Raw genomic sequence first — 13,195 nt, 5'->3', positions numbered from 1 at the left:
CCCCCCCCCCCCCAATAAATACATACATCTTCAAAGAACTGAAGGAAACTTGGAGCTGGCTAGATCCCCAAGAGCAATTTGAGACCTGCTGGGGCTGGGGTCTTTATCCCAAGAACCCTAATAAGTCATTGGTGGGTTTATGAAGAGGCATTGACATCTGATTTGTGTAAAGAAACCAGCTCTGAGTGCAGTGCGGACTGTGGATTTGGGAATAGCAGAATGGTGGAAAGACAAGGTTAGTGCAACTGCTCAAATGAGAAATAATAGCTGGTTTCTTATCTTAGCAAAGGGGATGGAAAAGAAGTAGAAACATAAGGTATGTTGAGGAAGTGGTAGGACTGCAGGGCTTAGTAGTGGGTTGGATTTCAGGGGTCAGAGCGAGATGTTAAGGAAGACACCCAGGTTTGTGATGTGTATACCTGGAGAGGTACTGATCATTCGAAGATAGGTGTACTGGAGGAAGGCTAGGTCTGGGGAGAAACTCTCCTAAGTTGAGTTTTGGAAATTTTAAAGATCTCTTCTTGAGATATCCAGGTAGAGATGTCAAGTAAACACTTGGGAGTTTATGGGCCTGCAGCTCAGGGGAAAGGGAGTAGTTGGCTTGTAGATAGTAAAGTCAGGCACAGAGGAGGAGGAAAGCTAGGATGACAAGATGGCTTGGGACAGAACTTTGCTGAATTCTGCTGTGTAACCAAGTTTTAAGAAAAAGAGTGGTCAGGAAGCATTAAAGCGCAGCTGAGCTTTTAAGAAGAGGATTAAGTATGTCTTTTGACCACAGTGAGGAGCTACTTCTGTAGACTACTTCACTAGAGGGATGGGAATAGGTTGGGCTGGAATGGTTGGTTACATGAATGAAACATGGAGCTTGCTCTGAACAGCTCTCAGCCTTGTAGGGGAGAAGGCTATATAAGCTTCTTAAATAACAGTTGGAAATCTAGAATGAGAAAGTATGCTTAGAGGACAGAGATCATTGGAGTGAGGGATGATAGGCACTTTTTTGAGTAGCCAGGCCCAGAGACTTCTCAGAGGTGGAGACTTGTAAGAAAGTATTCAAGGATTACACTCATTTCTGTAACTGCTGAGTTTTGAGCACTGTGCCTTGTACTTAGCAGGCCTCTAATTAATGTCTGCTGGATGCATTTATGAATTACAGAAAGTACAGTCTTTCCCCTCTAAAGAAATGTGGGTGATTATCTTGGGCGGTTCCTTTTACTAGATAGTAGCCTTCAGACAGAAAAGCAGTGAGTGGGTGGATCAGTACTGTCATCTTTGGATATGAAAAATAGCAGATTTTATCGCAGGGGAGGTGTGGGTTCCAAAGTCAGAAGCTTAACAGTATCAGACAGATAATGTAAATGAGTGAATGATGCTGGAGCAGATTTGCAAACAGCAGTGCCCTCACTACATCTTTCCGTGCACACGTTCCATTCTGTGTGCACAGGAATAGCCACAAGGGATGATGTCTGCTTTTATTTTTCTCTAACCTGTGATTCTCTTTGTCTGTCATTTTCCAACTGTTGATAGAGCCATGGTTACAAGAAGTACTTTTTTCTTTACTATAGGAAAAAAAGAAGCCCAGGTTTGAAGGTACAGGTGATCATCCCTGCTTCCTTCTCAGGTAGGCAGCAGAGCTGAGTGAGGAGGGCCTCTGAAGGGGGCAGTTGCTCCTTGGCTTCAGCGCTGCTGCTTATGCAAGAATGGGGCCTGCTGCTTGCCAGGTCTCCCAGTTTGTCAAGAGATGCTGGAAATTTACATTAGCTACTGGTGTTTGATTTAGGGATCACCTAGAGGTGTCTTAAGCACCCTGTGTTTCTTTAGTTGGTAGATAAATCTTAGATTTCCATCCATGCCCCTTTCCTAATCAGCTAGAGAAGGAAAGGTCTTTAGGTACGCAGCTGTGCAAGTTCACAGCTGATCACCTCAAACTTAATTAGCTCTTTCTTCAGATCTCTTTGAGAATTCAGTGAGCATTACAGACCTGTCTCCCTGGGAAAGAATATGCACATGTTCGTGTGTGCACAATTTTGCAGTTTGAGAGGTTTTTTTCAAAGGTTCTATGTTAAGAGCCCCTCCTCTTAATAGGAAGGATGTTTCTTCTGAAACCTTGAATCCCACCTTCCTGTGTGGACAGCTGGCTTTCAGTACTGCTGTTGCTTTTGCCATGTTTTCTTGTGCCTCTGTCTGCCTGGAAGGTTATATTTCTCTCTGTGCACTTTGTATTTTGTGAAGATATTTTATATTACGAGCTTTTTTTAACAGTTGTGAAGAGCTTCTATTTAAGTTTTTCCTCCTACTCATTATTCATTCAAAACAGTGATATTTGTAAATAAAATAATAAATAAGAAACTTTTACAGCTCTCTTTTCCTATGAACAACCTTGGAAACAGGTTTGTATGATTTTAAAGAGTCAGGCTCATCTATCTTTTTACTTCTAATCTCCTATAGTTAACCTTTTATATATAGAGGAACCCATTTCTCCTTTTATTATTTCCACTAATAAATTATAAATTACTTTATAATAATAAGATAAGAAAATATCTTTTCTCTCCCCTGCTAGATCAAGCATTTTAGAATCTACTAAAAATAAAATCTACCACCAGTAATGTCTTTGTCACGGACTATAACTGAGGTCCAGAATGATGGCAGAGAGAAGAAGAGCATGCCGGTCCCCCTTTATGATCTCCATTCCTTTCATTTTCTTTCTTTTCCAGTGCTAGACATCAGCATGCTCTCCTCCCAAGATGTGGTCCGCATGCTGCTGTCCCTGCAGCCCTTTCTCCAAGACGCCATCCAAAAGAAGCGCACGGGCAGGACCTGGGAGAATATCCAGCATGTGCAGGGGCCGCTAACATGGCAGCAGTTCCACAAAATGGCGGGACGGGGCACCTATGGTAGAATCTCTTCCCTGTTTTAAATTTCTTCGTGATTTTTTTTGTTCCATAAAACCCAGCTTTAGTTACTGTCAAGTCCTTGCTTCACTGATAAAATAGAATCTTTTTCTTCATGGCTATTAAGGTTTATAATCTCTTTTCTTTCCTAAAGTCAGTTTGGAATTAAGTTTTCTAAGCATCCTTGGCAGAATCAAGGTCAATGAGGAAAATAATCCTTAAAGAGATTATTTGTTAGATTTTCCTCATTTTCCCGATCCTCATTGCATTTTCATCTGGATGAACATCTGAACTAGCTCTGTCAGCGTCTTCATAGTCAGGATTATAGTGCTTATTTTAAAGGAAATGGTGTAGTACTGCCTGGAAAACTAACTTTAACTTGTTCTCGTCTGCCTTCTGATCTTATTGGACCTTTATTAGAGCATTCTGACTCATTGAAATAAAGTTCTTCATCATGGGCCACGTAATTAGAGGGTTTGAAGAATACTTTTGAGAGTGATTCTGTTAACCTACAAGGAAATTTCTGATGCCAGAATTAAAACTAATGCAGCAAGAACTTCAAGGTCTCCAGCTTGTACAAAACAGACTCACGAGCCCTTCCTAATGGCCTTCTTGTTACAGGTTCAGAAGAATCTCCTGAGCCATTGCCCATTCCTACTCTGCTGGTAGGCTATGACAAGGACTTCCTCACCATCTCTCCATTCTCTTTGCCATTTTGGGAGAGGCTGTTGTTGGACCCATATGGGGGCCATCGTGATGTTGCCTATATTGTGGTCTGTCCAGAAAATGAGGCCTTGCTCGAAGGAGCCAAAACTTTCTTCAGGGACTTGAGTGCTGTATATGAGGTGAGAACGACATGAAAACCACTTTCGTGATGAGTCCTCAGGTGGTTTCTAGCTATGACCAAATTTTAAAGAACAAATATCTTCAAGGTAGATCTCAAAAGAAAATTTGCAAATAGCTGGAGGATGAAGGAGAGGATTAAATTGGCAAGTTTTCCTGGAAGTAAATTGCTTTATCATCTTGACTTAACATTTTGTTAGATTTAGAAGACTTTGCTCTACCTGCCTTACCACACATCTTACAGTTGAGCTATTTTTTCCCTCATTTTTGTGTTCAAGTTTAAAAGTATTGCTTACCAGGGAGTCTTCTGGCTGCTCAGAAGATGACCTTTACAAAAAGGAGGCACGTCTCTCTGGGGTGGGGCTGGGTTTGTAGAGGAGAGGAGGGTGGGGGAAGGGTCCTGAAAACAGTATAAAAGTGTTTAGCTTGAAGATTTCTGAATCAGAAGATAAGTTTAATGAATCATGTCTCTGTTGTATATTTAACACTACATCCTAGTACTAAAATTTTGAGACGCATTAATAATGTAATAACCATAATTTAAAGGCCAGTAGGTAATTTCATATGTTTAGTACATAAATTACTGTTACTTTTGAAAAATTAGAATCATGAGTATCTTTGAAGGGTGCCATATTTTTTCTGCCAAAGTATATGCACATTAAATATTTGTATCTTATACTTCTAATATCTTTATTTTTGGCAAGATTAAATGAAATTAGTATTTATGAAGAACTGTAACAGGCATATTATAAACATTACAAGAGTGTTAAATAAGATGCCAAGTTGAATTTAAAAAATATTTTGTAACAGAACATTTGCTATCTAGAAATGGATGGGCCTCCACGAAATAATAAACTTACATGTTGCTACAAAGAAATTAGGAGATGGTAATGTATGAGGTAATGGCATCAGTTAAGCCCCTAAAGGAACCCTTAGATACAGTGATTCTGTACAATGCCTGGCCTATGGATGTGTAATGCTGTTAAATCATAAGGACCATAACACAGAAAACTTGTCTAAGCAATTCTTTTTAAGGCTTGGTTCTTCTCTTGGATGAAACTTTCAACATGAGTTACGAAACATAAAAGGATTGCTGGATCTTTTTAGATCCTAATGACTTTACTAGGATTGCTCATTTGGTGGTAGTGCATACCTGGTTAAGAAGAGTGTGTGCTAGAGAACTTTGTAGGGGGTTGGTAAGCCTTCAGTTGTCAACTCTAATAACGGGTAACGTGGGCTCTTCTATTGGTAAATAGATAGTTAAGTAGCTTAACTTTTTACAGGTGTATTACATTAATTCTTTGCCATAAGTACCCATTTAATGTTCTGGAGATTAATAACAATCTCATTGTGCTTAAAACAACTATTTACTTTTTTAAAAAGTGATCAGCATATCTACTGCTTTAGTGGCCTCTGCTATTGGTGATCTCCAAATGTCTCTAACAGTGTAACAGATGGCCCATAAAATGTTAATGTTATCTTATGGGAAAACATTATGAGTAGGGATTACTTAAGAGGTTTTAGTGGACATATGTCACAGTCAGCCTTAGTAGGCAGGAATCTGGTTAATTCTTTATTTGACCATTAGCAATCAGGTAATGTTCAACAATCTTCCCTTGTGTGGAAGGAATTGGCTGGGGTGAAGAAACATTGGTTTTTCTTTAGATGGTCTAGTCCAGGTTTTGGAGAGACACATAGCAGTTTCAGCATACATTATAATTACCAGAAAGGACCAGTGTATAATGTTGGTTTGGTTGCTTGTGTTAACACTAAAAGAAAAAGCAAAGCACTTCCATGTGTATGATCAAGAATTTCCCCCACTAACAACAGGAGTGGTTCCTGTTGTAAATAACAATCTTGTTTGTGGTATCAGATGTGTAGGCTTGGGCAGCACAAGCCCATCTGCAAAGTGCTACGAGATGGGATCATGCGTGTGGGAAAGACCGTGGCACAGAAGCTGACTGATGAGCTTGTGAGTGAGTGGTTTAACCAGCCGTGGAGCAGTGAGGAGAATGACAATCATTCCAGACTCAAACTTTATGCGCAAGTTTGCCGCCATCACCTAGGTAAGTGGGAATTTATTTGGCAAAGTAGAATCTGAGAAGTAAAATAGCAAATTGCCCCCCTTTGGGAAACAGCATTATGTTGCTTTTTTTTTTTCAGGTAATGTTAGTGTTCCATTACTGTATTTATTTAGGTCTGATTTCTGGGTTCTAGGTCATTAAATGCTAATTTTTATGTGCACACATATTTTTTAAAAGCAACTTAAAGTTGCCTAAAGAAGTCGTATCTAATTTACTCCACATTTTGAAAACCTAGCAGCAGGACTTGGTATTAACTGCTTAAGTTTAACCAGCGTTCCCAAGAGAATCTTAGAAGCTTTTAAAGCTCAGTACACATAAGAGCAGGTATACTGTGATGCCTGTAGAATATATGGCCTCTCAGTTTTCAGTGAAGGCATATAGAATCAGTCTGAAAGGAAAATGTTACAAAGGATTAATTATCTTTCTTTTTTCCAAATAAGCCTCTTCACCAGAATTTGTAATAAGTAGCTCCACTTTTATCTCCATGTTAGCAGAATATATAAGTATATATTCAAGTGCAGAGATAGCATTTTAGGTGTCATAATCAGAGTACTGCAGCCTAAAAGCATAATCTTTAAAAAAGTGACCGTCATGAATTTATGATTCAGTCTGACACTGATGTCATCTCTCTGCATGTACTCTTTCAGCACCTTATCTAGCCACTCTGCAGCTCGATAGCAGCCTGTTGATACCACCTAAGTACCAGTCCCCACCAGCAGCAGCACCGGGACAAGCTACACCTGGGAATGCTGGGCCTCTAGCTTCAAATGCAGGATCGACAGTGTCCTCAGCTGGCAGTGCATTCAACCCCACCTCCAGCAGCAGTTCTGGGAACCCTGCAGCAAGTAGCTCCGCATCTGGTTCCTCTGTGCCACCCGTTTCATCGTCTGCTCCCGCTCCCGTTATTAACCAGATCAGCACTACCTCTTCCTCAGGATTCAGTGCTAGTGTTGTGGGGCAGAACCCCGGCACTGGGGCCAGTTCTGCAGATAGAACGCAAGGGAACCTAGGCTGTGTTGGAGACCCTGAGCCTGGGCAGAGCTCCTCCCAATCCTTGCAGGATGGACAAGAAAGGTACTGTGTGTGCCCATGGAGGCGGGTGGCTTCAGCTTGGACCCCTTGCCTACCTTCCGCACCCTTACCCTCCCATAGCCTCCCGAATCTCTTAATCTAGTGAAGGGCTCCATTTATTTTCTTCCAAAAGGAAATAACAACTTAGTCACTAGCTTTAGTGTTACGAAATGTGAAGACTTCTAATGAACTTACTATTACTAAACTTATTAACTTCATAGTAAGCTATTACTGTTAATCCTGCTATTATTATGGGAACATAATATATGGATAATAGCAATAGTAAGCTGTTATCACTAACATTAATAGTATTATAAAACATCTTTTTGGACTATAGCCCCAGGAAAAGAGGGAGTGGAAAAAGATCTCCCATTTAAAGGAGTGTATTACCATTTCTTTTTTTTTTTTTAAAGATTTTATTTATTCATGAGAGACACAGAGAGAGAGAGAGAGAGAGAGAGGTAGAGACACAGGCAGAGAGAGAAGCAGGCTCCATGTAGGGAGCCTGACGTGGGACTCGATCCCGGGTCTCCAGGATCAGGCCCTGGGCTGAAGGCGGCGCTAAACCGCTAAGCCACCCGGGCTGCCCTGTATTACCATTTCCCACCTGTCCTGGTACTAAATGGCTTGGTTTGCCTTCATTTTGGTAATACACATATTAATGTTACATTTAATCTGTAATCATTGTCCAGGGGTGTGTTCTGGAACTGGTTATTTTGCATGACTTAAGTTTATTTTGTGCATCTCATAAGTGGCTCTTTCTGCAGTGTCACGGAACGAGAGAGAATAGGAATTCCCACTGAGCCTGACTCCGCGGACAGCCAGGCCTATCCCCCAGCTGTTGTCATTTACATGGTGGACCCCTTCACTTACACTGCAGACGAAGATTCCACTTCTGGAAACTTTTGGCTGTTGAGTTTGATGCGCTGCTACACAGAAATGCTGGATAATTTACCTGAGCATATGAGAAATTCTTTCATTCTCCAGGTAACTATTTGCAAATTTATCTTTAGCTTTTGTTGTTTTTTTTGGTGAAATAACAAGTCATGATTTTTTTTTAATTGGAATTACATGAGAACTATAAAGGGAAAGATACTCCTAATTATTCCTTTAACTTAAGTCACCATTGCATAGCATTTCGGTGTATTTCTAGCCTTTTTTGTATATGTTTACAGAGTTGAGATGCTACTTTTAGTATAATTTTTAGTCCTTTATACTTAACATTTTTCATGAATACTTTTGCAGGTTGTTAAAAATTCTCACAAGCATCATTTGTAATGACCACATGTTCTCCACATTTAATTATTGTGCTGTTAGATATTTAATTTGTTTCTAAATTTTTTCACATTTCGGGTCATTTCTTAAAGTGGATTCTTAGATACACTGATAGATAATGCCAGATTCTTTTCCAGAAAAGTTAGCCTATTTACATTCCCTTCAGCAGTCAGTGAGCATGCCTCTTTCACTATTGCCTTGCCAGCTTTTATAGTGTAATAATTTTACAAGATTTTGATAACAGGTGAAAAATGATACCTTGGGTGTTTGGATTTTGATTTACTGTCACTTTCGCTAATGCCATCTTAACAGAATTAAAATACTGAAATTAAAGTTACCGGAATAGGTTGTTGATTGCTTTTCATTGTGAAGTTTGTGTCTCACATCCTTAGACAGTAATTCCAAAGTTACCATGCACACTATGTGTATATATGATAAAAAGGAGAACAATATTAAAAAGCAAGTTTTAAAATTTGGGAGCCTGGCAACAATAAATTGCCAAATTACCCCTGAAAAGGGAGCAGGGTAATTTCTAAGTGACTGTAATTTGGACTAACAAGATGACCCCTGTTCTTCAGGTGTTGGTGTATCTTTGTAATAGAGGATTTTATGTTATCTAAGGAATTAAGATTGAGTCAAATTATATTTGGCATCTTACATATTTTGCTTTATTTTATTTTATCTTATTTTAATTTTTAAATAATCTCTACACTCCATGTGGGGCCAGAACTCACAACCCCGAGTTCAAGAGTTGCCAGCTAGGCACCCCTTATATATTTTAAAACTAAAGCTCCTTGCCCTCATTCAGCAAAGACTTCATGCCATTTTGTTTTCTAGCTTTCTTGTTAGCACATTAGATCTCAGTTTCTAGTTTTGTTTGTGTTTGTATGTGTAGATTGTGCCTTGCCAGTACATGCTGCAGACAATGAAGGACGAACAAGTTTTCTACATTCAATACTTGAAGTCCATGGCATTTTCGGTGTACTGCCAATGCCGGCGACCTCTGCCCACACAGATCCACATTAAGTCCCTCACAGGATTTGGGCCTGCCGCCAGCATCGAGATGACCCTCAAGAACCCAGAGGTAGGTAGTAGCACAGCAGAAATTTCTAACAGTGCTTGTATACTGGGGATACAAGCCAGGAGAGTTGGGCTGCTGGGTTGGTCTTTCGCCTTTATTAAGAGTAGTAGATTTCTCTGATCCTTAATTTAAAATAGAGGAGATACTTATCTAAACTTGTAAAATTTTTTGAGAAAAGAAGCAAGCAAACTCTTGGCGTTTTTTTTTTTTTTTTTTTTTTAATGTAAGACCTAAGGCAACAGTACACTCATCACTTACTTACTGATGTTCGACTTTCCTATGATTATTTTGTTCTTTATTTTTGGAAGCTAACCCATGTATTAAATTCACTAACTTTCTTCCTTCTCCAGATCTTTTCTCTCTGGTACAGCAAATGCGTATGTGTTTTCTGATGCACATTTTTACAGGGGCTTGCTCTCTCTTCCCTTGTCTCAGTGCTTCTGATCTATAAATGAATGCTTTTTCTCTCCCATCTTCTTAAACCTACTTCCCACAGATATGTACCTCTAGGGGAATTTTAAAACACCAAACAAAAGTTGTACACTTCTTTTATTTTACTGATCACTTTATCCTGAAGATAGATGAACAGGGCACTTTTTAGAATTTTCAAAGACTTCAGCAATCAGTTCCCACAACTTTTATTGCATAAAAGATCACCCATTAATAAAAGCCAGCAAATTACCTCTTCACCATAAAAGAACTTAAAAATATCAAAAACTGCTCATTTTAGTTGGTAATGTTTTTCTAGAAAACTCCATGAAATGCTTCTCTTTTGAATAAATAACTTAGAAGTGGGAAAAAATGAGACATGTAGTTAATACTGCATTTGTTGTCTGTCACTTGATCCAGAAGAAGCTGCTTAGCCCACAAGCCACATTCATTCTGTGATTATGTACAATTTCTGTCTTTGGCAGTTTAGGTTGGTTTATTCTTTGGAGTTTTAATTTTTTTTCACTTTTGTAAACAGTTCATATATTTTTTGTTAGCTTTTTCTAGAATTAAAATAAATTTATTTCTTGTTAATTGTTTCTTCTTTTGTCTCCAGAAATTGAGTTATTACCTTTCTTTATAAACTTAGAATCTTTTAGTTCTTTACCTCTTGTGGTTATTCTGCAGTTCAGATGCAAGCAATTCTTATGCTTTGGTAAGAAATTATCACAATTTCAAATGGTAACTGATAGTGTTCTGCATTTTCATGGAGGGGAGTGAAGGCTGACTACCTAAGTAGTAAGACGTCCTAAGCCATTACCTAAAAGTTTTAAAGGTTATAACATACTGGCCGAATACTGTCAGTAGCTCATGAGATAAATGGATGAATTCTAGATGAAAATAAGGGGCAAAAATAGGCCTTTTTTTTCCATTTTGTTTTGAAACAGGAAGAAATAAATCATTTAACTTTATATTAAAAACAAAATCAAATATTACAAGTAATTCCCTAAGGTTTATAAAATTTTACATGTGTTATGGTAATAGTTAATTGCTAAATGTTGCTGCTCCCTCAGTCTGCAGCTAGAACATGGATGGCACTTTCATTCAGTAAATGCAGCCCGAGTGGTCTGCTGTGCACTAGGCACTATGTTAGATGCTGAGGATGCAGTGGTGGTGAGCATGATAGCCAGGCCTCTGCATCCAGGAATTCCAGATCTCTGCTGTGGCACAGTCTCATGCAAGCACATTTTACATGAGAAGGAATATATTTTAGTATTTGCCATGCAAGTATTAGGAGAAATCCTATTGTTGGTGCCCCTTTTGTTTTTCACAGAATATCTGGTACCTCAAAAACATTTTTTTTTTTTTTTAAGATTTTATTTATTTATTCATGAGACACACAGAGAGAAAGAGAGGCATAGACACAGGCAGGGGAGAAGCAGGCTCCAAGTAGGGAGCCCGACATGGGACTCGATCCCAGGTCTCCAGGATCAGGCCCTAGGCTGAAGGCGGTGCTAAACCACTGAGCCATCGGGCTGCCCTCAAAAACAGTTTTTTACCTCATGATTTATCACAGGCTATGTGTTGCATCCAAGATATTTGACATTTACCCTTTTACTTTTTGCTAAACTTTTCAGGCAGTCTCACTGGACTGTTTTGTTTTGTTTAAAAAGCTTTGCTGAGACAGAATTCGCATGTTATAATATCTACCCTCTTAAAAATTGCAGAATTTGATGGTTTTTAGTTTGTTCACAGAGTTGTGCAACTATCACTGCTGTCTCATTTTAGAACATTCTGTCAACGTGGAAAGAAACACCCTACCTATTAGCAACCACTCGTGCCCCTCCCCTCCCCCACCCTTGACAGCCACTAGGCTACCTTCTGTCTCTTAGTGGGGTGCAATTACCTATTTTGGACACTTCGTATAAGTGGATCACAGAATATGCGATCTCTTATGTTTGGCTTCTTTCATTTAGCATGTTTTCAAGGTCCATTCATATCAGAGCATGTATAGGATTTTATTTATTTTTATGGTTAAATGATATTCCATTGTATGGATATATACCACATTTTGTTGACTCATTCTTTAGTGGATGGACATTTGAGTTTTTCCACTTTTTAGCTATGAATAATACTGCTGTGAACATTTGTGCACAAATGTTTGTATTTAAAATGTTTTCTAAAAAAATAAAATAAAATAAAATAAAATGTTTTCTGTTCTCTTGGTAAATATATATGAGTAGACTTTCCAGGTATAGGGAGAATGAATGGATCGATGATAAGGTTATTAGCCTTGAGTCTTTGAGCACGTTATTGAGTATTTTTAGGCCTGTGTTTTGTGTCCCTAAAATGAAGGAATTGGATTAGACTCTTTCTCAAGTCTTTATTTTAGCTCTAAAATTCTGTAATTCCATTATTACTATTTTTTATGCCATATATCAGTATGTATGCATGTATAAATGTATGTGTGTTCGTTGAGGGGTTGGCAGCTTTGGCTGTGGGTTCAATCCAGCTACAGCCTATGTTAGTATGACCTGGGTAGGAATAATTGCTACATTTTACTTGTAAGAAGAGAGACCCATTAAGCCTAAAATATTTACTCTCTCTCCTTTATGGAAGTTTGCTGACCCCTGCTGTAGGTATTAAATACTGAAATGTGTATAATAGCTGTAAACAATGATGACAACCAGTTTGTCACAGTTTAAAATATTTGTCTAATCGGAACAGCTAATGCTTTGATTTCTAAAATCACACACACACTAACGTATAATAAACATACTGAAAAGTAGCCAATCATAAGTATACTGCTTGGTGAATTTTCACTGAACACATTATGTAAGAAGCACAAGAAAGAAAACCTAAGAAGCATTGAGAAACTTTTTTCATGTTCCTTCTAGTCATTCTAACAGTAATCAATGTTCTGATTTAACAGCAACATACCTTGCCTGTTTTTGACTTTCATGTAAATTGAGTCATATAATTGGTATTTTCTATGTCTGGCTTCTTTCATCCACTGTCACAATTCATCTGTTCCATTGCATGTAGTGGTAGTTTTTCATGTCTTTGCTGTTTAATATTCTGATTGTATAATAAGAACGCAGTTTATCTTCCATTTTACTGTTGGTGGGCATTTAGATTATTTTTTATTTGGAGCTGTTATAGTTAAAACTTATGAACATTCTTACACCTGTCCTTCAGTAAACATATGTCTTTGAATTGGATCAGAGGGTATGTGTGTGTTTGGCTTTAGCAGAGATTGTCACTTTTCCAAAGGGATTACATCACCAGCAGCGTATGAAAGTTCTCATTGCTCCACATTCTTACTGATACTTAGTGTTTTCTTTTTTATTTGACATTCTGGTAATATGTAGTGGTATTTCATTGTGGTATTAATTTCTGATTTCTTGATGACTAGTGAAGTGGTGCCAGTTTACTTTCTAAAATAGTAATTTCTTTTAATAAGGAAACACTAGCTTGATTGGGGTTCCCTAGCTGATGTCATTAAACAATCTTTTTGTTTTCTG

At 38.4% G+C, this 13,195-nt stretch overlaps 1 protein-coding gene across 9 annotated transcripts in view; it reads left to right on the top strand.

Annotated features, from left to right (window-relative positions):
- MED13L (mediator complex subunit 13L) overlaps window positions 1-13,195 on the top strand; it is a 294,941-nt gene that overhangs the window by 265,359 nt on the left and 16,387 nt on the right. For all 9 annotated transcript variants that reach the window (XR_012019241.1, XR_012019242.1, XM_072802653.1 and 6 more), the window contains 6 exons: window positions 2,712-2,891; window positions 3,510-3,733; window positions 5,605-5,797; window positions 6,463-6,889; window positions 7,654-7,873; window positions 9,057-9,245. Coding sequence is in view for 7 of the 9 variants with exons in the window: in XM_072802653.1 (XP_072658754.1) it covers window positions 2,712-2,891; window positions 3,510-3,733; window positions 5,605-5,797; window positions 6,463-6,889; window positions 7,654-7,873; window positions 9,057-9,245 (1,433 nt within the window). In the remaining 2 variants the exon portion in view is untranslated. The remainder of the gene's footprint in view (window positions 1-2,711; window positions 2,892-3,509; window positions 3,734-5,604; window positions 5,798-6,462; window positions 6,890-7,653; window positions 7,874-9,056; window positions 9,246-13,195) is intronic.

The sequence above is a fragment of the Canis lupus genome, chromosome 27, assembly GCF_048164855.1.
Source record: "Canis lupus baileyi chromosome 27, mCanLup2.hap1, whole genome shotgun sequence".
Taxonomy (NCBI): domain Eukaryota; kingdom Metazoa; phylum Chordata; class Mammalia; order Carnivora; family Canidae; genus Canis; species Canis lupus.
Note: the sequence above shows the minus strand (reverse complement) of the source record. Positions and strands in the feature narration are given on the sequence as shown.